General features: G+C 46.7%; 1 protein-coding gene across 1 annotated transcript in view; it reads left to right on the top strand.

The window, feature by feature from the left end:
- LOC129704478 (protein CFAP20DC-like) overlaps positions 1 to 24,471 on the top strand; it is a 66,812-nt gene that overhangs the window by 19,138 nt on the left and 23,203 nt on the right. Inside the window, exon 4 of the mRNA XM_055647580.1 lies at positions 9,914 to 9,986. Within this exon, the coding sequence (XP_055503555.1) occupies positions 9,914 to 9,986 (73 nt within the window). The remainder of the gene's footprint in view (positions 1 to 9,913; positions 9,987 to 24,471) is intronic.

Raw genomic sequence — 24,471 nt, 5'->3', positions numbered from 1 at the left:
CCTCCTCCGGCAACTCGTTCCATACGCCCACCACCCTTTGCATGAAAAAGTTTCCTCCCGTGTTCCCATTAAATCTTTTCCCTCCTCATTTTAAACCTGTGAAATGCATACTTGAAGAGCTGTAACCTATAAGGTTATAAGGCCTGAAGCAAAAACGTGAGATGAGCTCTTTTTTGGCAGGTGTAGAGAAACATTCTGTACTGAAAATGCCTTTGATTCTATTTGTGCTAAAACTTTAAACACTCATGAAAGGATTGATGTTTCAATTATCCATGGTTCTCCGAGATGCTTCTTTACGAATCTTCCCTTCAAGAATTGTGTGAGCTGTTTAAGGCAAGCTTTGTACTGGGTTTGTGTCCACGTGCTTTCATTAACTGGTCAGCTCTTCATGGGTCAAACACACAATGGCAATATTCTACAAATTAATAACTTTCAAATAAAACCTTGGGCTTAACAGATTCTTCAAATGACCAACGTTCAAATGGTCTGAGGAAGGGCCTCGACCCGAGACGTCACCTATTCCTTCACTCCATAGATGCTGCCTCACCCGCTGAGTTTCTCCAGCATTTTTATCTGCCTAAACGTTCAAATTATTTTATCTTTGTGTTATCTTAATGATTTTAATGGAATATTTGTTCGCCTGCTAGAACATAGAGCAGTGCAGTACAAGAACAGGCCCTTCAGCCCATTCTGGCTGTGCTAACAAAGATGCCACGACCATCTCTTATCTACCTGCACACATTCCATATCCCTCCCCATTCCCTGCATATCCATACGCCTGTCCAAAAGTCTCGTAGATGCCAAGATTGTATCTGCCTCCACCACCAACCCCCAGCAATCCCAGGCACTCACCACCCTCTGTGTAACTTGCCCCGCTTGTGCCCAATAAATGTTATCTGTTTAAGCTGCGGCCTCTAGCATTTGATGTTTCCACCCTGGGCAACAAGCAGCGACTGCCTGTCGATGATTATTCCATCCTGGGGGAGGGGAACAGTTTATGACCACCTACCTGTCTGGAAACGGAAATTAATAAAATCATGCCCAGGAAGGGACTGCAGACGCTGGTTTTAAATCGAAGATGGACACAAAATGCTGGCGTAACTCGGCGGATCAGGCAGCATCTCTGGAGAGAAGGAATGGTCGAGACCCTTCTCCGGACTGATCATCAAAAAAAAATCACTTTGCCCCAAATCAAGGGGAACTAAAATTGTTGAATGATCAGAACCACCAACTCTTTTCAGAGATTGTTCGCTGAATAAAATTGGCTTCAAACAAGCAGGGCGATGTGTATTCTCTGTAGTAATAGGCTCCTCTTGCTCTTGGCGTTTGCTGACCATGAGCCATTCCTGACATCAAGAGGATGCTACGTTCCGAAGCTACTTTATTTTGGGGCTTTGAGATGATGGATCATTGGACCATGGACCCTTGCCATCTCCTCGGCCCACCCAGGCTCTGCATACAGTTTAGATCCATCTCTCTATCCACCCACCTACTGTGGGAAATGTTTAATGGTGGTGACTATTTTAGACCGGACTGTTCCAACACCACGTGTTGAGGCATTCGCATTCAATCTCGCCCAAACTTGAAGATGTGATCAGACATTTCTGATGCCACCACCCCTGGCAGCATGCCCCAGGCACTCATCACTCTCTGCGGTAAAATAAAACTTGTCCCCACACATCTCCTTTAAACTTTGCCCCTCTCGCCTTAAAACTATGCCCCCTGGTATTTGATTTTTCCATCTTGGGGGGAAAAAAGGTTCTGACTGCCTACCCAACATGTGCCTTTTAGACACTTCTATCAGGTCTCCCCTGAGCCTTCAGCATTGCAGAGAAAATAATCTAAGTTTTCCCAACCTCTTTCCTTCCAGATTGCATCTTACCCTTCCATATCTCTGTATCTCCCTCTCCCTGACTCTCAGTCTGAACAAGTATCTCCACCCGTAACGTCACCCATTCCTTCGTTCCAGAGATGCTGCCTGTCCCACTGAGTTGCTCCAGCATTTTGCCCCGGGATCTTGGGCAGCATTTTGGTAGACCTGCTCTTCACCTTCTCCCAAGCCTCCACAACCTTCCTGCAATGGGGCAATGGGGAATTGCACGCAATGTCGAGGGAAGTCTCGTTGCTAAAAGGTATCTGGAGATGTTCCCGTATTTTTCGTATCGGTGCAGGCAGGGGCAAAGCGATTTTATTAATTTCCGTTTCCAGACAGGTGGGCAGTCGGAATCTTCTCCCCCAGGATGGAAGCATCATTCCAGTCTGAAGAAGGGTCTCGACCCGATACGCCACCCATTCCTTCTCTCCAGAGATGCTGCCCGTCCCGCTGAGTTACTCCAGCTTTTTAGATAATCCTAGGTGGGCAGAATGTTTTGCCCAGGATGGAAATAACAAATGCTGGAGGGCATAGCTTAAATAGGGATAACATTTAGAAACATAGAAACATAGAAATTAGGTGCAGGAGTAGGTCATTCGGCCCTTCGAGCCTGCACCGCCATTCAATATGATCATGGCTGATCATCCAACTCGGTATCCCGTACCTGCCTTCTCTCCATACCCCCTGATCCCCTTAGCCAGAAGGGCCACATCTAACTCCCTCTTAAATATAGCCAATGAACTGGCCTCAAATACCCTCTGTGGCAGAGAGTTCCAGAGATTCACCACTCTCTGTGTGAAAAAAAGTTCTTCTCATCTAATTGAGAAGTGAGATGTTCTTCTCATCTCATTCTCATTTAATGCAAATAAGCGGGGCAAGGTTTTTTTTACATAAACAGAGAATGGCAAGTGCCAGGATCTGCTGGGGGCGGTGTTGGCAGCATCATGTCCAGCCTTCCAGGATCAATTTCACTGCGAATCACATCCATTGTTACAGTAGATAGATAAAAATGCTGGAGAAACTCAGCGGGTGGGGCAGCATCTATGGAGCGAAGGAACAGGTGACATTTCGGGTCGAGACCCTTCTTCAGACTGATGTTGGGGTGGTGGGGCGGAAGGAAGAGGCGGAGACAGTGGGTTGTGGGAGAGCTGGGAAGGGGAGGGGAAGGAGGGAGAAAGCAAGTACCACCTGAAATTGGAGAAGTCAATGTTCATACTGCTGGGGTGTAAACTACCCAAGCGAAATATGAGGTGCTGCTCCTCCAATTTACAGTGGGCCTCACTGTTATGGTTTTCCTCCTTCTGATCCAGCAGAAGTTATAATCCCCATAAGTAGATATTAGTTTGGTCACTACCCAATTTGCGTGCATGACCTTTTACATTGTGGTTTCAGAATTAATTTGTCTTGCGCGCCATGTTTTGACATGTTCTTTTATTGTTCGGTGTATGTCATCCATCAGAATTTGGTAAATGGACTTTTTTGAAATAGTTACTGCAAACTCTGCCGGAGGCCGTTAAGTGTAATTAAGAAAGTTAGATCCAAGCTATTACCCATTAGCCTTTTGATATATAAATCAGAAACGTTGTCGACTGCCTTCAGGAATCTTGCCACGTTTTACAGGGACCCCTTTGGGAATTTCAGGCCCACGGCCGGCTGTTATCTTCACACACCGCAGAGAAGAAAGAAAAATGTCTAGCAAATCCCTTCTCATTTGCCTCAATTCCACAAGGGCTTATGTATAAACGACATGAGTCCCACCTGGTGCATCAATCCTGCACAAAACCATCACAGGGTTTTACCCACTGTACGTTTCCTTTGACTAGTCATGCCTTGTTCCAACTAAAAAGATCTTTAAGGCTTAGGCCAATATATGTACAAACCTTTCTGATATTTCTATACATCCTCAAAACGTATTTTTGTAAATACTGGGTCTGTTCTGTTGTTTTGCACAGTCCCGCAGGCATTGCCACTTTCATTTCATTTCTTGTATGTGTATGTGACAAATAAAGTTGACTTGACTTGAAATGCAAACAAATATCTTCATAAAAATATATATTTAAAACAATTCTTACTTGCAGCAGCACAACAGAAATGTAAACATCAGATACAAAAAGTTGGAGTAACTCAGCGGGTGTGACAGCATCTCTGGGAGAAAAGGAACAGGGTCGAGACCTTCTCTCCAGAGATGCTGTCTGACCGGCTGAGTTACTCCAGCTTTTAGTTTTCATCTTCGGTTTAAACAAGCATCTGCAGTTCCTTAATACAATACAATACAATTTATTTGTCATTTGAACCCCATTGAGGTTCAAACGAAATGTTGTTTCTGCAGTCATACACACAAGAAAGAACCAAGACACAACACAATTTACACAAACATCCATCACAGCGCATCTCCTCCTCGCTGTGATGGAAGGCAAAGACTTATCTCTCCCCTGCACTCTGCATTCTCCTCCCGATGTCAGAGTCAAAGTCAAAGCCCCCGGCGGGGGATGGTAATTGTCCCGCGGCCATTTACGCCGCCGGGTGATGCAAGGCCGAGCTCCGGGTCTTGTTGTTGGAGCCCCCGGCGGGTGCTAGCAAAGTCCCCCAAGCCGCGCGGGGCGATGATGTAAGGCCCCGCTCCAGGTAATCTTCAACCCCACAACTTGGGCGGGTGAAGTTGCCGTTGCGGAAGCCCCGAAAAGAGGTCTCCCAGCAGGGACCCGCAGGCTCCCAGTGTTCCTGTCTGCCAGACCTGCGGTTGGAGCCTCCGAATCCCCGGGGTCGGGTCGCAGCAGCTCGCCACCACCGCTCCTCCAGCTCCGCGATGGTGAGTAGGTCCGCAGGCTCCGTGACTGGAGCCCCAGGACGTTCCTGCTGGAGGCTGCTCCACGGTGCTAGGCCCCAACGACAACGGAGACCCGACAGAGAAAAGGTCGGGTTCTCCATGCAGGGGATATATTTTTAAAGTTTCCCCACCCCCCCCCCCCCCTGCCCCCCACACACATACCTACACACATACACACAAAAAACTTCCAACACAGATACTGTAAATATAATATGTTACAGACCACTATCATAAACAACAAGAAGACCTGCAGGCAACAAGAAGTTTAAGGTTGTTCCAAGGTTATTTTAAGAATAATGAGTAAGCCATTTAGAACGGAGATGAGGAGACACTTTTTCACACAGAGAGTTGTGAGTCTGTGGAATTCTCTGCCTCAGAGGGCGGCGGAGGCCGGTTCTCTGGATACTTTCAAGAGAGGGCTAGATAGGGCTCTTAAAGATAGTGGAGTCAGGGGATATGGAGAGAAGGCAGGAACAGGGTACTGATTGTGGATGATCAGCCATGATCACATTGAATGGCGGTGCTGGCTCGAAGGGCCGAATGGCCTACTGCTGCATCTATTGACTATTGTCTATTGAAACTAAACATCGATGCTTTACAAACCCATTCTACAACCCAGCAAATTGTGTTTTTATTTTAGGTGTTTCTGGCACCTGTGCTTTTATTTTGTGGTTTACCGATCAGAAGCAGCGTACAAATCTTGTTTTTTTTTAACTGTTGAGTGATTACTGTGAATGACACTTGCTCATTTGTTCGCCCGGCAGAGAAAAAAATGCGGCACGGTGGCGCAGCGGTAGAGTTGCTGCCTCACAGTGCCAGAGATCCGGGTTCGATCCTGCCTATGGGCGCTGTCTGTACGGAGTTTGTACATTCTCCCCGTGACCGCGTGGGTTTTCTCCGGGATCTCCGGTTTCCCCCACACTGCAAAGACGTGCAGATTTGCAGGTTAATTGGCTTGGTGTAATTGTAAATGTTCCCTAGTGTGTGTGTGTGTGTGTGTGTGTGTGTGGGATAGTATTAATGTGTGGGGATCGCTGGACAGGGTGGACTCGGTGGGCCGAAGGGTCTATTTCCGTGCTGTATCTCCAAACTAAAATAAACGTTTAAGAAAGAACTGCAGATGCTGGAAAAATCGGGGGTGAAGAAAAATGCTGGAGAAACTCAGCGGGTGAGGCAGCGTCTATGGAGCGAAGGAATAGGCGAGGTTTCGGATCGAGACCCTTCCTCAGACTGATGAAGGGTCTCGACCCAAAACGTCACCTACTCCTTCTCTCCATAGATGCTGCCTCACCCGCTGAGTTTCTCCAGCATTTTTGTCTCCCTTAAACTAAGCGAAAAGTAATTTGAAAGATTTCCAACGTTTCCTTTGTGCCAGTAACGTGGGAACAATGAGGCTTCTCCAATCTATTTTAAATTCACCCTCGGCAGTGTCGAAGTCTGAAAGAAAAGCACAGCCTTGGATTGACCAATTAGGTTAAATCTAAATATATTATAGGCTGCTGCAGATGTTCCATTGAAATCAGTGTAACTAAGTAGTGGAACCAGAGGTGACTGCCAGATATTGTCATATGGTGCGTTCGGCATGAGGAACAGATGACGCATTTCTACCCCCATTTAAATCTCCTACCAACGTCACATTGAACCAAACAAATTCGAACCAATACATTAACCACAACAACGGTGGCGCAGTGGTAGAGTGTTGCCTTACGGCGCCGGAGACCCGGGTTCGATCCTGACTACGTGTGCTCTCTGTATGGAGTTTGCACGTTCTCCCTGCGACCTGCGTGTCTTCCTGCCACGCTCCAAAGACATACAGGTTTGTAGGTTAATTGGCTTGGTAAAATTGTAAATTGCACCTAGTTTGTGTAGGATGGTGTTAAGGTGCGGGGATCGCTGGCCAGCGCGGATTCGGTGGGCCGAAATCTCAGCGAATTAGATAGAAGCATTTGGCCCTTCGAGCCATTCAACATGATCTTTGCTGATCACCCAAAATCAGTACACAGCTCCTGCTTTTCCCCCATATCCCTTAGCCCTAAGAGCTAAATATAAAGGGCCTGTCCCGCTTATGCGATTTTTTTCGGCAACTTGCTGGCACCCGCCATAGTCTCATCAGCTTGCCGGAAATTTTCAACGTCGAAGATCCAGCAACGACCAGAAAAAGGTACGACTCTTTGAGGCGACTACTCACGACCAAACAGGTGACACGGGTCGACATGTCGCGTGGTGAAGGCTGCATGGTCGTGAGTAGTCGCCCAAAGAGTCGAACCTTTTTCTGGTCGCCGCTGGATTTTCATCACGTTGAACATTTTCAGCCACCTGCTGCAACTATGACGGGTGCCGGCAGTCGCCGAAAAAAATCCCGCAAGTGGGACAGGCCCTTGACTCTCTCTTGAAGACATCCAGAGAATTCCACAAATTCACACCCATCTGGGTTGTGGACAACCCACACCATCCGGCCCGCACACCATCAAGCCAGCACCACCATTCAATGTGATCATGGCTGATCATCCCCAATCAGTACCCCGTTCCTGCCTTCTCCCCATACTGAAGCACCTGTAACAAATGCCGTTTTATGCTGTGGCCATTTTCTGATCAAGAGTGTTTTATTGTCATGTGTCCCAGATGGAACAATGAATTTCTTACCTGCTGAAGTACAGCAGAATTTGTAATCATATTAAATAATGTAACAAAACTAAAATAAAACAAACAATAACAGTGCAATAATAATAATAATAGGCTATTGGAGTTCATCGCTTATGAGGTTTTGGTGTTTGTAGGGTTTGTAGGTCTGATGGTTGTGGGGAAGAAGCTGTTCCTGAACCTGGACCTTACAGTTTCCTGGTTCCTGGTGGCAGGGGTGAGATGAGTGTGTGGCCAGGATGGTGTGGGTTTTTGATGATGTTGGCAACCTTTTTGAGGCAGCGACTGCGATAGATCCCTTCGATGGTGGGGAGGTCAGAGCCAGTGATGGACCGGGCAGTGGTCACAACTTTCTGTAGTCTTTTCCGCTCCTGGACGTTCAAGTTGCCGAACCAGGCCACGATGCAGCCAGTCAGTTTGCTCTCTATCGTGCACCTGTAGATGTTCAAGAGAATCCTCTTAAACAGAACAGCAATTATTACCAATGTGGCCCAATCTAATTACCCGTTTTGTGTTTGATGCTTTGAATGCAAAGGGCAGCATGGCGCTCCAATTACTATAAATACTTTCAAAGGAATCTTAAATGAGCTGCCTTCAAAATGCAGCGTTTCATAGACAAATCAAAACTCCTGGAATCCTGCTAAGTTTCCAAATAGAACACTGAGATTCTAACACTAAAAGTGGAAGTGTAGTAATTTATGCTCTTAAAGACTATTTTGCTGTTCAGTCGGGATATAGGCACTTAAGAAGAAAATGGAATATTGTATTGAAGGGAGACGCAAGATTGCTGGAGCAACACAGTGGGTGAGGCAGCATCTGTGGAGAGAATCAATAACCCGTGCCAGCCTTCTCCCCATATCCCTTGATTCCACTAGCCCCTAGAGCTCTATCTAATAGCCCTGTCCCACGGTAAGAGTTCATTCCAAGAGTTCTCCTGAGTTATCCCTGATTCGAACTCGGAGATTTACGGTAATGGCCGCTTGTCGGTAATCGGGGCTCTCGTGGACATTTTTCATCATGTTGAAAAATCTTACCTGCCGTTAGCGAGTCTTCCTGTGTACCTGCCGCTAGCGTTACGAGCCGCGACGAGACGTCCCCGAGCTCCGACGTACCCGCTACGTTCATTATAGGGGGACGTTTCTTGTTGATTTCTATAGTGTACTGTTCTGTGTCTTTTTTCTTTTTCTTTTTTATTTTGTATGGATTTATTGACATTTAATCTATTCAATTAGTTTAATCAATCTCTGTAAAGCACTTTGGTTCAAAGTGATTTTGTTTAAAAGTGCTATATAAATAAATATTATTATTATTATTATTATTATTATTCTCCGTGCATACCACGAGTTTGATTTTTTTTTTAACTCGGGAGAGCTCTTGAATGAACTCGTACAGTGGGACAGGACTTTAACTCGATAGAAACATAGATGCTGCCTCACTCGCTGAGTTACCCTCAGGTCTCGACCCGAAACGTCGCCCATTCCTTCTCTCCAAAGATACTGCCTCACCTGCTGAGTTACTCCAGCATTTTGTGTCTACCTTTGATTTTACCAGCATCTGCAATTCTTTCTTACACAGAATATTGTAAGGAGTAGATTATTGAGAAAGTTGCATAGAGTGTAGATGACATTTTGAAGTCGGAAAGATTTAAAAAAAAATTGGTGTTGAAGTTGATGAAGTCCATGAGTTCTGCATGGATGCAGGAGGTAGCACCAATGCAGTCATCAATGCAACGGAGATAGAGTTCGGGGATTGGGCCAGTGTACTCCTGGAACAGGGGTTGTTCAACGTACCCTACAGAGAGGCAGGCATAGCTGGGGCCCATGCGGGTTCCCATAGCTACGCCTTGGACTTGGACGAAGTGGGAGGAGTCAACGGAGAAGTCTGAAGAAGGGTCTCGACCCGAAACGTCACCCATCCCTTCTCTCCAGAGATGCTGCCTGTCCTCGCTGAGTTACTCCAGTATTTTGTGTCTAACCAATATTTTGATGCAAATTCAATTGTAGATAGACACAACATGTTGGAGTAACTCAGCGGAGCAGCCAGCATCTCTGGAGAGAAGGAATAGGTGATAAGTTTTGGATTGAGACTCTTGTTCAGACTCATGTGGACTTTCCAGTCCCCCCTCACACCCCACCCCCCCTCCCTTCTCCCCTTCTTCCCTATACCCCATCTGGACTCGCATCCATCCCCCCCCCTTTCCCCCTCAATCTCCAGACACCGTTGTGGGCTCCATCTTTCCTCGATCATCGTTACTTTTTGCGTATCTTTCATTCATCTCTTCTATATCTCTCCACATCACCGTCCATATCGCTTGTTCCCCTCTCCCCTGACTCTCTGTCCGAAGAGGGGTCTCGACCCAAAACGTCACCTGTTCCTTCTCTCCAGCGATGCTGCCTGACCCGTTGAGTTACTCCAGCATTTTGTCCATCTCCAGTGTAAACTGGCATCTACACTTCCTTCCCACTGATGTAGTTGTACTTGGATTGTCTTCATTTGAGCAGTTGTACTTCATTGACTATCATGCATGGTTAAAAATAAATGAATTTTACATTTCTGTTTGTCTTCCATTTTAGTTGGTCTTATTCAACGCTTCCTTGTGCTACAGCTCTGTGTACCAGTGGGACAAGACTTCTCGACAGAATTGCTGTAAGCATGAACCTTGCTCAATGTTTTATGTGTTAAGTCGGTTAATAAGTTTCACCGCAAATAGTGTTCATTAATTGTAAAGTGGTATCTCCATTAATAATGACTTGGGCTGGCTTCAAGTAATTAAACTAATTTAATTCTTGGTTTCAACAACTGGTACATTGCGCGCTGTCTTGGGGATTGAAAGCACAAAACATCTGTTATTGCAGTTACTTTCTTAATTACAATGGTTCATAATGTTTATGTGAATAAAGAACTGTCGTCTCTGCGTGCGTTCGAGGAAAGCAGCGCTAAAAAGTTCTCAATGCAGAAAAGCTGATGAATAAATTGTGAAATGCTTCACATGTTTATATCCGTAAATAGATGGGAAGAATTTGATAGGAGACCATGGGGTAACTTTTTCACACAAAGGTGGTGGGTATAAGGGGTAAGCCATTTAGAATGGAGACGAGGAACCACTTTTTCTCACAGAGGGTGGTGAGTCTGTGGAATTCTCTGCCTCAGAGGGCGGTGGAGGCAGGTTCTCTGGATGCTTTCAAGCGAGAGCTAGATAGGGCTCTTAAAGATAGCGGAGTCAGGGGATATGGGGAGAAGGCAGGAACGGGGTACTGATTGGGGATGATCAGCCATGATCACATTGAATGGCGGTGCTGGCTCGAAGGGCCGAATGGCCTCCTCCTGCACCTATTGTCTATTGTATATGGAACGAGCTGCCGGAGGAAGTAGTTGAGGCAGGGACCATCCCGGCGTTTAAAAAATAGTTAGACAGGAACGTGGATAGGACAGGATTGGAGGGACATGGACCAAGAGTAGGTATGTTACAAAACCTACCTGAATCGTCATTGGGAATCTGCCCACAGCCAGGTCCGCGATTTTGGCGCTGTTTGGAGGGGGCGGGTTTAAAACGCGATTTTTACTAGGCTGTACTAATCGCAGATGTTCAGCCTAGTAAATCATTAACGAAAAATCGCTGCAAGACCCGGTCGCAAAAGGTATTATTAGTTTTATAGGCCTTGATAATATAGTTCTAATAGTTTTTAAATTACTCTCTGATTCCGCAACCTCTCGCAGCCCCAGGGTTTTATAAAGCAAACAATTAAAGGTATGTACCTTATTTTTACATTAAATGGGGCATATATATAACCCTGAATATCAAGTTATCTATAGCGAGTAGTTCATTTTGGGCTTTTTATATCCCCCAGTATTTTTCTCGGCATTTGAGGGCACTAATCCAGCGCTATGTCAACATTCTAAACCAGCGCGTTCACAGAAACCCACTAGAAAGCCGATTTAAATGGGCATTTATTTACAGCAATTGAACACTAAATTCCTTCCATTTGGCCTATAAATTAATGTAAATTAGATATAAAAATCATGTTATATTGTGAATTATTTGTGAATAATCTTTGGACACTTAGGCTATTTAAAAATGTTAATCTTTCCTTAAGAAATGGCCTGTTGACAATCCAAGATCACAGCTTTTTTGTAATGTCCATTGAAAATCAATAGGGAACAAGATGCTAATTTCCGAGTATGAAAATGGCCATAACTTTTTTAATACTTGAGATATGAAAGTGAATTTGGTGTCAAATTAAACTTGTTATGCTTTATCTGATGGGATAAATTGCAGACTTGATTTTTAAAATCTCAAAATTTTGTAACATTGCTACCAAGAGCGGGGCAGGTGGGACTAGTAACGTCCAGGTTCAGGAACAGCTACTTCCCCACAGCCATCAGGCTATTAAACACAATGAATAAGCTCTGAGCTCTGAACTGCAAAAGACGATATTATTATTTGTTATTTGCACTATATTTGTTATTTATTGAACTTTTTCTTTTTTTCCCCCCGTTATATACAATGTGTACATATTCACATATTCTGTTGTGCTGCAGCAAGTGAGAATTTCATTGTTCCCTCCGGGACGTATGACAGTAAAACACTCTTGACTAGTATAGATGGGGCATGTTGACCGGTGTGGGCAAGTTGGGCTGAAGGGCCTGTGTCCACACTGTACCACTCTGTGACTGTAATTTTCTCCCTGATAACTTGCTTAGATTTCCTCACAATGGTATTGATGGATGACATGACCGATTTAATACAACATTTAGAATATGTAACGGAATCACTGGGTAAATACATATGGTAGATACAAAATGCTGGAGTAACTCAGCGGGACAGGCAGCATCTCTGGAGAGAAGGAATGGGAGACGTTTCGGGTCGGGTCGAGACCCTTCTTCAGAATGGTGTCGGGGAGGGGGCAGGGATGGGGAGAGGGAAAGCAAGGGCTATCTGAAGTTGGAGAATGTTATCATGGCTGATCATCCCCAATCAGTACCCCGTTCCTGCCTTCTCCCCATACCTCCTGACTCCACTATCTCTAAGCCCTATCTAACTCTCTCTTGAAAGCATCTAGAGAACCGGCCTCCACCGCCCTCTGAGGCAGAGAATTCCACAGACTCACAACACTCTGTGAGAAAAAGTCTTTCCTCGTCTCTGTTCTAAATGGCTTACTCCTTATTCTTAAACTGTGGTTCTGGATTCCCCCAAAATCGGGAACATGTTTCCTGCCTCTGGCATGTCCAAACCCTTAACAATCTTATATGTTTCAATAAGATTCCCTCTCATCCTTCTAAATTCCAGAGTGTATAAGCCTAGCTGCTCCATTCTCTCAAGGATGACAGTCCCGCCATCCCAGGAATTAACCTGGTGAACCTACGCTGCACTCCCTCAATAGCAAGAATGTCCTTCCTCAAATTAGGAGACCAAAACTGCACACAAAACTCCAGGTGTGGTCTCACCGGGGCCCTGTACAACTGCAGAAAGACCTCTTTGCAAGTGGATATGGAAAGGATGTTTCCACTGGTGGGAGAGTCTAGGACCAGAGGTCACACCCTCAGAATTAAAGGGCCCTCTTTTCGAAAAGGAGGTGAGGAGGAACTTCTTTAGTGACAGGGTAGTTAATCTGTGGAACTCGTTGCCACAGTCGGCGAATGGAGGCCAAGTCGGTGGATATTTTTGAAGCAGAGATGGACAAGTTCTTGATTAGAACGGGTGTCAAGGGTTACGGGAAATGGGATTAAGAGGCAGAGATCAGCCTTGATTGAATGGCGGAGTGGACTCGATGGGGCCCAATGGCCTAATTCTACTCCTACAACTTGTGAACTTGTGAATTACCTTCGTTGCTTCACCATCCCTAGGTTGAAGATGCTGGTGAGTGATGGTGAAACTGTGACATGGTGAAAATGCCATGTCATGGTGAGGACACCATTACTTTAGCCGAGCCCCAGCCAGGAGCAGCCAATCAGTTTTGATGGCGCTCATTTTATTGCATAATAAACCATCAGATTAATCAGTAGCGTTGACCACATGTGGATTTCATGTCGTGCCTGGAAGACTCATTAAACCCAATCAATTAGATGAATTAAGAATCTTTAGACACAAGGCAGATTATTCAAATTTCAATGCCGGCAAATAGAAATCCCTCGGTGTTGACGGCTGGAGACTAAATAAGCGATTATTTAAATGCAGTCCCAGCAGATTTGGGAGTTGCTGAGGGCAAGGCGGGGGCTGCTTTGTTGATGAATGAAACAATGAATGAAAGATACGCAAGAAAAAGTAACAATGATAAAGGAAATAGGCCATTGTTGGCTGTTTGTTAAGTGGTGCGACTCGTGTGGGGGAGGGATGGAGAGAGAGGGGGAATGCCGCGGCTACCTGAAGTGAGAGAAATCAATATTCATACTTCAAATTTGCGTTTAGACAATGGAGGAGACTGAGGACAGAAAGGTCAGTGTGGGAATGGGAAGGGGAATTAAAGTGTTGAGCAACCGGGAGATCAGGTCGGTCCAGGCGGGCTGAGCGAAGGTGTTCAGTGAAACGATCGTCCAGTCTACGTTTGGTCTCGCCGATGTATAAGACCAAATGCTTTAACGGCCTGTCCCGCTTGGTGATTTTTTTTCGTCGACTGCCGGCATCGTTGACTGACGTAAATGTCGCGGCGTGACGCAGCGTGACGCGTGCCGTTTTCTCCGTGTGTCGCAACTTTTTTTTGTCGCCGCTGGATTTTGAAATGTTCAAAGTTTTTTACCGACACTGATATGACGACGAAAAAAATCGGCGCGTGGGGCAGTCCCTTAACTGGATCTGAGACCAAAAAATGTGGTGAGACCATTGCACACCAACGCACCAACCGGCCAATTAGAAAAATCTTCGTCAGCCTGCCACGTTCAAACAATAGTCTGTTTCTCTGCCTTCTGCCATATGCTTAGTGCAGTTACTTTATTGGCATTACCAGGAGTGACATAAAATATAATCCCTCTGCATCACTTATTCTTTTAATGGAGGAGCTCCACTGTGACATGGGGAACTAACTCAGCATTCAGCAGTTAAAGTGTTGTAGTAGAAGCTTGACAAGATTTATCGCTGTCTCAGCACAGTGGAGACTACACTGACAAGACAGATTGTGATTGCCTGTAAGTGGATGCTTTATCCAGAGAATTTCAGTGGAAAACTCTCGTCGCGGAGCGGGCCAGCCCTCGCCGGAGGGGAGCGCTCCGTTCATTGGACCGCGGCAGCCTGAAGCAGCGATCTGCGGAGTTCCAGCTGGCGCGGCGTCCGCAGCCTGGGATCCCTCGTTGGGGACCCGGGAGGAGAACAGCTCCGACCGACGGCCCGCGGCCAACTTCTACCGCGGGCGTGGCGGGGAGTTACCATCAGGAGCGGGGTCCCTCGCCGGGGAACCCTGGAGAGGAGCTCTGACCGCTGGTCCTGCGGTCTGCGGTGCTTCAGGCTGCGGCCCGGCGGGAACTTTAAATCTTCGACCTGCGGCCTGCGGCCTACACCAACCTGAAGCCACAGTCTCCGGTGGGGAAGCAACGATTCAGGACATACCTGGACTTTATCTGGACTTTGCCTTGTCTGGACACCCGCAGCGATGGCCGCGGAGGGTTGAGGTCCCGACCACGGGGGAAAATGGAGGAGGACTGGCAAAATGTTGTGCCTTCCACCACGGTAGGCGGCGCGACTCTCGTCAGCAGCGGCCTCTGGACACCCGCAGCGATGGCCGCGGAGGGTTGAGGTAACTTTTAAATCTCTCCCTGCACGGGAGACCCGACCTTTTCTTTGTCGGGTCTCCGTTGTCGTTGGGGCTGCAACGAGGAGCAGCCTCCAACAGGAAGACCGGGGGCTCTGGTGCCGACTACTCACCTCACCGTCGCGGAGCTGGCCGAGTCCAGAGCGGGTGGAGCGGTGGTGGAGCGCTGCTGCTGCTGCTGCGGCCCGACCTCCGGAGATTTGGAGGCTGCAACTGCGGGTCTGGCTGACGGCGGCACCGGGAGCCCGTGGGTCCCTGGAGGGAGACCGCTTTTCAGGGCTCCCGCAATGGCGACTTCTCCCGCCTGAGTTGCGGGGCCTTACAGCACCGCCCCACGTGGCTTGGAATGGTTGCGGGACTCTGCGAGCGCACGCCGGGGGCTCTAACATCAAGAACCCGGTGTGCGACCTCGCATCACCCGGCGTGGCTTTAATGGCCGCGGGAGAATCGCCATCGCCAGCCGGGGGCTTTGACTTTGACTCTGACATCGGGGGGTGGGGGGAGAGAGTGCAGTGGAGTGATAAGTTTTTTTGGCCTTCCATCACAGCGATGTGATGGATGTTTATGTAAATTATGTTGTGTCCTGGGTCTATTTGTTTGTAATGTATGGCTGCAGAAACGTCATTTCGTTTGGACCTCAAGGGGTCCAAATGACAAATAAATTGTATCTTGTATCTTGTAGTGATGAATGAATGCTGTGGTGGATGTTTGTGTTAAAAAAAATGTTATTGTGTTTTTGTGTGTTCTTTATCATTGTACCGCTGCTGGCAAATTCATTTCACTTGCACTTTATGTACAAGTGACGAATAAAACTGATATTGATTGATATTGATATATTACTGATTTGTTCCAAGCTTGGATGTATGCAATGGGGGCTTTGGCAACCCAACATCGCACATTTAAAAACATTTGCTTTGTTTTAATGTAGGGGGGTGATGAGTGGTCAGGGAGGAGGTGGGTTTGAGGACTATCGTGCAGGTGGGGAGGAGCTGGGGTCACGTGGTTTAAGGGGCACCAAGTCCACGCCGACCCTCGATCACACTAGTTCACACTAGATCTATGTTGCCCCACTTTCTCATCCACTCCCTACACTCTAGTGACAATTTACAGAGACTTCTTCAGAAGGAGGATCTCGACCCGAAACGTCACCCATTCCTTTTGTCCTGAGATACTGCCTGACCCGCCGAGTTACTCCAGCACTCTGTGCCTATCTTCGGTTTAAACCCGCAACTGCAGTTCCTTCCCGCACACGAACTTAGATCTTGTTTGGTGAGAAGATTTGAAAGCGCACGTCTCCACCTCCAGTGTGAAATCCATGAGAGAAAAAAGCGAATGGGGCTTGGAGTTGCATTCGGACACAATCGCAATTATTATTTAATTAGTCGTGTGGGACGATGCTGCATCAGACCGCACTCCCAGGGTTTTCCACATCACCAAGTGATGGTTGCGGTTGGGATAAATTACTCATACTTGATGTTGAAACTCAGCATGTTTGAAGTCTGCATCATCAAAATTGTCCAGTGTGTATCCAGGCGTCGCTCAGATTAATTAAATTGACCACTAACTCGTTTTCATTTCAACAGTTGCGTTACAACTCCTGAACACCCTGTGGATTAAGGTCTGTAATAAAACACATTAGCTTTCAAAGCTGTGAACTCGCAGTGGTGACCCAGTGAGCAAGGGCCTCCTTAATGCCATAATAGTTTAGGCACGGTATTTAATTGCAAGCAAGTTTTTTTTTTTCCGAAGGAACACTGCCACTATGCACTAATAGTCGAACGATAATCAGAAAACCATAATCCTTCCTTAGTATGTTTTCACTATTTTGACCCAAATGGACTATACAAGTATTTTAGATTCTAGCTTACAGGAGAGCATTGGATGATCAGCAACGTTTGAATCATTTTTATGAGACCATACGATAAAGCCAATAAAAAGTAATTGAGTGCTTCTAATTGGTCTTTTACAAGTTCTGAATTCCTGATCCAACAAATTAAGTAGTTGTTATTACCAGTACCTGGCGGAATGTATTATGCATGCGATTGTTACATTCAACTTCAAGCAAGATAATCGCTTCATTTCTCGGCCAGCAAAGCACTAATGAAGTAAAAGGACAGCACTTTTCCTCTCGTCGTTCTCGATTCCAGCGGGGAAACTGGGGCCGACTCTTGCAAAGGGATCTCCGTCATTTCACGTCCCCTTCGTATGTTCACGTTCAAGTTCGCGTTGATTGTCACTTAACCAGCTAAGGAACAGTGAAGGTAGACAAAAGTGCTGGAGAAACTCAGCGGGAGCGGCAGCATCTATGGAGCGAAGTGGCCATTACCGTAGTTCGAATCAGGGCAAACTCGGGAGAACTCTTGGAATGAACTCTCACCGTGGGACAGGGGTTTTACACTTGGATGGAGAGTATCATAGTATGAAGTATCTGTGCTTTTTTAATGTAGTCTGTGATGGATTAGCGGTGTATGTAATCATGAAAGGAGGTGGAACGTGTTTCTAGCTTCAGGTTCCTGGGAGTCAACATCTCCGATGACCTCTCTTGGACCCACAATACCTCTACTCTGATCAAGAAGGCTCATCAGCGTCTCTTCTTCCTGAGGAGACTGAAGAAGGTCCATCTGTCTCCTCAGATCCTGGTGAACTTCTACCGCTGCACCATCGAGAGCATCCTTACCAACTGCATCACAGTATGGTATGGCAACTGCTCTGTCTCCGACCGGAAGGCATTGCAGAGGGTGGTGAAAATTGCCCAACGCATCACCGGTTCCTCGCTCCCCTCCATTGAGTCTGTCCAAAGCAAGCGCTGTCTGCGGAGGGCGCTCAGCATCGCCAAGGACTGCTCTCACCCCAACCATGGACTGTTTACCCTCCTACCATCCGGGAGGCGCTACAGGTCTCTCCGTTGCCGAACCAGCAGGTCGAGGAACACCTTCTTTCCGGCGGCTGTCACTCTACTCAACAACGTACCTCGGTGACTGCCAATCACCAACCCCCCCCCGGACACTTATTATTATTTATTCAAATCGTTTGCTATGTCGCTCTTCCAGGGAGATGCTAAATGCATTTCGTTGTCTCTGTACTATACACTGACAATGACAATTAAAATTGAATCTGAATCTGAATCTGAAAGATATAGAATGAATGCACAGCTTCAGCTGGGATGTGAAGTCAAAACCTTTTACAAGAGAATAATAGGAAAAGGGTTTGGGAAGCCTTGCGGGGCTTTGCATTTGAGACCAGACGGCATGCACGAGTGCTGACACAAAAAAGAACAAGGCTGCTTTCCAATTCAACAGGTAAAGAGAGAAAGAATAAAAATCTTGCATCTTTTGCTCATTTAAATGGAAATAGTACTTAAAAAATAACTCACTTCAACATTAAAGCAATTCCGTAGGAAGGAACTGCAGATACTGGTTTAAACCGAAGATAGACACAAAAAGTTTGAGTAGCTCAGCGGGTCAGAGAGCATCTCTGGAGAGAAATAATAGTGGCGCTTTGGGTCGAGACCTTTCTTCAGTCTGGTCTTTGTTTAATAAATTGCCCAATAAATAAGGGCTATTGAACGAATGAATATTGTAGGACCAACATTCATGAATTTTAAAAAAGGACACAAAGTGCTGGAATAACTCAGCAGGTCAGGCAACATCTCTGGAGAACATGCAGATGGTGATGTTTCGGGTCGGGACCTTTCTTCCAAACTGAAGTCAGACAGGAGGCTGAAGAAGGGTCCTGACACGAAACGCGTCCTATCCATGTTCAAGTTTAGTTTATTGTCACGTGTACCGAGCTACAGTGAAAAGCTTTTGTTGTGTGCTAACCAGTCAGTGAAAAGGCAATACATGATTACAATCGAGCCATTCACAGTGTGCAGATACATGATGAGGGAATAACGTTTAGTGCAAGGTAAAGCCAGCAAAGTCCGATCAAAGATAGTCCGAGACTCTCCAATGAGGTGGAAAGTAACGCACTGCTCTCTGGTTGTGGTAGGATGGTTCAGTTGCCTGATGACAGCTGGGAAGAAACTGTCTCTGAATCTGGGGGAGCGCATTTTCACCCTTCTATACCTTTTGCCCGATGGGAGAATGGAGTGACCAGGGTGCGACTCAGCCTTGGCACATCCTCGGTGCATTTGTGTTCTCCAGAGATGATGCCTGACCCGCTTAGTTACTCCAGCACTTTTTGCCATTTTTTTCTAAATCTGCATCTGCAGTTCCTTGTTTCTACATTCAGGAATTAAAACGATCTCGTATCAATTATAAGGACAATTCACATTTACAGAATTACATGAAGCGGGGCAGTGCAGCGGTAGAGTTGCTGCCTCACAGCGCCAGAGACCCGGGTTCGATCCTGACTACCGCGGCTGTCTGTACGGAGTTTGCACGTTCTCCCTGTGACCTGCGTGGGATTTCTCCAGGTGCTCCGGTTTCCTCCCACACTATTAAAACGTGTAGGTTTGAAGGTTAATTGGCTTTGGTAAAATTGTAAATTGTCTCTAGTGTGTAGGATAGTGCTCGTGTACGGGGCGATCGCTGGCCGGCACAGACTTGGTGGACTGAAGTGCCTGTTTCCACGCTGTATCTCGTCAAAAGTAAAGTATTATTTAACTTTGTCGTTTGGAAATCAGGACCTAGTCCGCAAATGCTTTTCCAATGTGGCGTAAACCTATTTCTGATGTGTGACATACCATGTCGTTATACCAGAAGTAATATACACGTCTTATTAATAATGAAGAGAGCTGTTCAATTCTTCCTAATGTTCTGATGTTCCCAGCTATTTATTGATGAAATGTCGCAAGAACAGAGAGTAGAAACTCTGCAGCAGCAATTTACAGAGATCTAGTGGCAATGTGAGGAGCTGGCATCAAACAGGAGATGGTGGAGGTGGAGATGATATGATGCCACAGTGGTGTAGAGTGTGTTCACCAACCTGCAGGCAACTGTACAGGAAGGAACTGCAGATGCTGCTTTACACTAAAGGCAGCATCTCTGGAGAGAAGGAACGGGTGACATTTTGGGATGACACCCTTCTTCAGACTAATTTAGCTACTGCAAGTTCAAGTTCATTGTTGTCGCCTGTACCAGAGTGCAGTGAAAAGCTTTCTTCTGCATGCTGTCCAAAAATATAAGATAATACTTTATATAGATATAATAATATTATAACATCTTTATATTCTAGGCCTCTGAAAGCGATTGTCAAAGCTGCCACAGCCAGACATAAAAACAGTTTTTATCCACGAGCAGTTGCTCTACTCAACAGCCAAAAATCTGTAGCCTCCCTTTTGTAGATGGCTAGTGCATGTGCCTTTAACATAGTGACCTCACCACTACTAACCACTCCCCTTGTTAGATGTATAATTGCAACCTCCCCACCCATAGTTCTCTCTCTCTAGCTCTGGTGACAGACCACGTACAGCTAGAACAGCAATGCTTGTGAACTATCAATAAACAATTAGTAAAGACACGATGTGTTGGTGAGACTTCTTTACACCTTTGATCTGGTGTTTTATCATTAATGTTTTATTATTATTAATGTTTAGTGTTTTCTGAGTCATTCGTAACTGTCACTGTATGTCATGTTGTTACTTGCGGGTGGACAGTGGCGTAGGGTGGGTTTTGAGCGCCCGGGGCAGTTTAAAATATTGCGCCTCCTCATTAGCGGCTAGCCATGGCCCATGAGCTGTTATAAATCCAAGGGGGGGGGGGGGGGGCACACGTTTTTGGTCTCTTCCTTCGGGGGATGCGACTTCTTTTGTCGTATCCCCCGTCTCCGCCTGCGCCGAGGCCTAATGGCGGAGCTGGCGGCCTCGGAGCTGGGGCAGCGGCGCGGCGACCAGAACTCGGAGCTGGGCAGCGGCAGCAGCAGCGGCAGCTTTGACAGCGGCAGCGGCTGGGACGGCGGCAGCGGCAGCGGCAGCGGTGGCCTGGCCTCGGAGCGGGGAGCAGCGACAGCGACCACACGGCATCGGAGCCGGAGCAGCGGCAGCGGCGGCCTGGCCTCGGAGCTGGGGCATGTTCCGGCGGCAGCGGCCACTCGACCCGACCGCGGGCCCAGTGGAACGACAGCGGCGGCTGGGACAGCGGCAGCGGCCTCGGTCGGCGCAGAGGGAGAATAAGAAGGGATGAGACAAAGCCTTAAGACTTTTTAGGGACGCAAAAAAATTGTTGGATAAAAAAAAATTATAAAATGGCAAAACAAAATTACATTTTATTACAATAATTCAGGGGCAGGCTGCCAATGAGGTGCAGTGTGCCTTTAGAACAAAATATTTTGCCTTTTTATAAAAAAATGTTATCCAACAATTTTTTTGCGCCCCTAAAAATTTAGCGCCCGGGGCAACCGCCCCTCTGGCCCCCCCCCCCCACGCTACGCCACTGCGGGTGGAGCACCAAGGCAAATTCCTTGTATGTGGGCCAATAAACCTACTTACTTACTGTAGTTCAGTGGAGACACCACGACATCCCTTCAGGTGCTGCAGTCTAGAGTGAGCTCTAGATGTGACTGCCCCGACATGGCAGGAGCCAGCTGTCAGGTGGAGTTCAGGGAATCAATTAGTAGCTTTCTCCGTTGTACCTGCCTGTTCTCCTTTGTTGAGTTATTCTTACATAATCTGGCTCGCCCCGTGGCAACAGTCTCAAAGTTTATAAAAAGACACACAGGCTACAATTAACAGCAAATTACTGAATCTTTTTAACTGTTGCACCTTAGATGTGTTCTTTATTTCAGCTCCTGTTTTAAATGCACCATATGAGTTTAAAATGTTAGCAGCCAGAAGGTGTGAATCTCATCAGAAAGCTTAATGAAGGCGTGAACAGATGGCTCCCACACAAAGAGTGGGTGGCAAATGCAGAGCAGGAATGAAAGGTTGACAATGAGAGCAACACTTCAAATGTATTTCTTAAAATTAAGTATCTTTTTATACACCCATTACCAAAGATCCAATAGCGGAGCAAGATCGACCACTCCTGCTAAATGCAATGGGCTGACGTGTAGTACGCAACGGAGCGGAACGTGGACCTTTTCTTCATCCATTTCAGTAACGCGACCCGACCTGACTCACAGTGTAATCAACATTGCAGGGGAACAGTTTGTGTTAATAAATTAAAATTCTGAAAATGAGGAGAAGATTTTTACCAAAGAACTTTTATTGTTACGAGGATGTTTCCGTAACCGGGTTCCGTCTCCGCACTAGTATCTTTGCTCCGCTACGGGATCTTTGGTGCGGAGACGGAAGCCGGTTACGGAAATGGGGCCGAAAATGACCCACGAATCTGCCCATGACCGTACTATGTTTTTTTCGTCGAGTGATCTATCTTGCTCGTTGTAGGATCTTTGCCCATTACTTCACTGTATCTGGAGGTGTGCGTTTTCACACTTCTGTACCTCTTGCCTGATTTGAGAGGGGAGAAGAGGGAGTGGCCGGGGTGCGACTGGTCCTCGATGATGCTGCTGGCCTTGCCGAGGCAGCGCGAGGTGTAGATTGAGTCAGTGGAAGGGAGGTTGGTTTGCGTGACGATCTGGGCAGCGTCCAATTTCACAATTTATCGTGGACCTTAGCCAAGTTGTTGAGAACAAGAAAATTGTTGACATGTAATAGCTGTAATTCTCATACTTATCCCAACTTGTTAAACCTTGAATTCAAACACATACAACGCCGGTATATTGCACAGCAGTTTTTTTAATTCTTTGTGGGATGAGGGCAGCATTAGCAAGTCTAGTTTTCAGTTTGAGAACGCTATGAACTGCTGCAGTCCATATTTAGTCTAGTTTAGTTTAGAGATACTGCGCGGAAACAGGCCCTTCAGCCCACCAAGTCCGTGCCGACCAGCGATCCCCGCACATCAACACTATCCTACACACACACACTAGGGACAATTTGTTTTTGCATTTAACACCAAGCCAATTAACCTACAAACATGCACGTCTTTGGAGTGTGGGAGGAAACCGAAGATCTCGGAGAAAACCCACGCGGTCACGGGGAGAACGTACAAACTCCAGACTGCAGCCGCAGTCGGGATCGAACCCGGGTCTCTAGCGCTGTAAGGCAGCAACTCTACCGCTGCGCCACCGTACCGCTGCGCATTTTCAAACTTCTGTACCCCTTGCCTGACGGGAGAGGGGAGAAGAGGGAGTGACCGGGGTGTGAGACTGGTCCTTGATTATGCTGCTGGCCTTGCGGAGGCAGCGTGAAGGACCTCTGTGTCATTGCAATGTTACGCTGTGCACTGAAGAAGAAAAAACGAGTCGGTTATATTTCATACCATAAAATGTCTGGCGGTTGCAAATTTGCTATATTGTGCCGTGCCTGCCACACCGTGAAAAATGACGAGACTGAAGATTTGGAAGTGTCGTGATTCACGTTGTGATTCATGTTCTTATTCAAAATGGTTGTAGCGGGCGTCCTCTCCCCATTCTCCCGTCTCATTATCCACACAGAGAGCCATCTGACGACCATCTGCAAATCCATTATCATGGACGGATTTGCGGAGATCATTTCTGTTTTCAAGAGCACAGAAACCAACAAAGCGTTTGATGACGTATCAATCAAATCTCTCTAATTGAGATGCATCATTTGTATCATTATCATTGCTGTTCCACTACCGCCATTGTGTCCGGCATTTAAGTATTGTTGGCATCACAAAGAAATCGCACCAGTGAATTATCTTGTACCGACCGCTGTGTTAAATTCTAATTATTCCCGCTCTGATGTCTAAGAGATGATTCATCGAAAGTACAATTTCAAATTGCACTATTGAGTATAATTACATTCCGGAACTCTGCACCGGGGTATTGTGCAGAATCGCACGCAGTTCCTCTTTTAGATTTCTAGCGACTGTAGTAAAAATACAGTGATTGTAGCTAGCCGATTACATCACTAGCTCTCACTGTAGCTGTGAAATCTGTCCGCAATGCTTTCATACTTCACAACGACATGCATGCATTGAGAGATTAAACTTTAAAGAGATCTCTGGAACTCTCTGCCACAGAAGGTAGTTGAGGCCACAGTTCATTGGCTATATTTAAGAGGGAGTTAGATGTGGCCCTTGTGGCTAAGGGGATCAGGGGGTATGGAGAGAAGGCAGGTACGGGATACTGAGTTGGATGATCAGCCATGATCATATTGAATGGCGGTGCAGGCTCGAAGGGCCGAATGGCCTACTCCTGCACCTAATTTCTATGTTTCTATACAACAGCAATAATGCTTTCCCAGAGGCGGTGTCAGTTGCAGGGCCGACACAAACCTTTCAGTTCGGGGGGAAAAGTGCCAGAGGCTGCGGAGGGGTGGGTGGGAAGAATGGTGCGGCGCGGTGGTGCAACTGGTAGAGTTGCTGCCTCGCGGCGCCAGAGACTTGGGTGCGATCCTGATTTGGATAGGCACATGGATGTACGGG

Source organism: Leucoraja erinacea, chromosome 16 (genome assembly GCF_028641065.1).
Source record: "Leucoraja erinacea ecotype New England chromosome 16, Leri_hhj_1, whole genome shotgun sequence".
Lineage (NCBI taxonomy): Eukaryota > Metazoa > Chordata > Chondrichthyes > Rajiformes > Rajidae > Leucoraja > Leucoraja erinaceus.
Note: the sequence above shows the minus strand (reverse complement) of the source record. Positions and strands in the feature narration are given on the sequence as shown.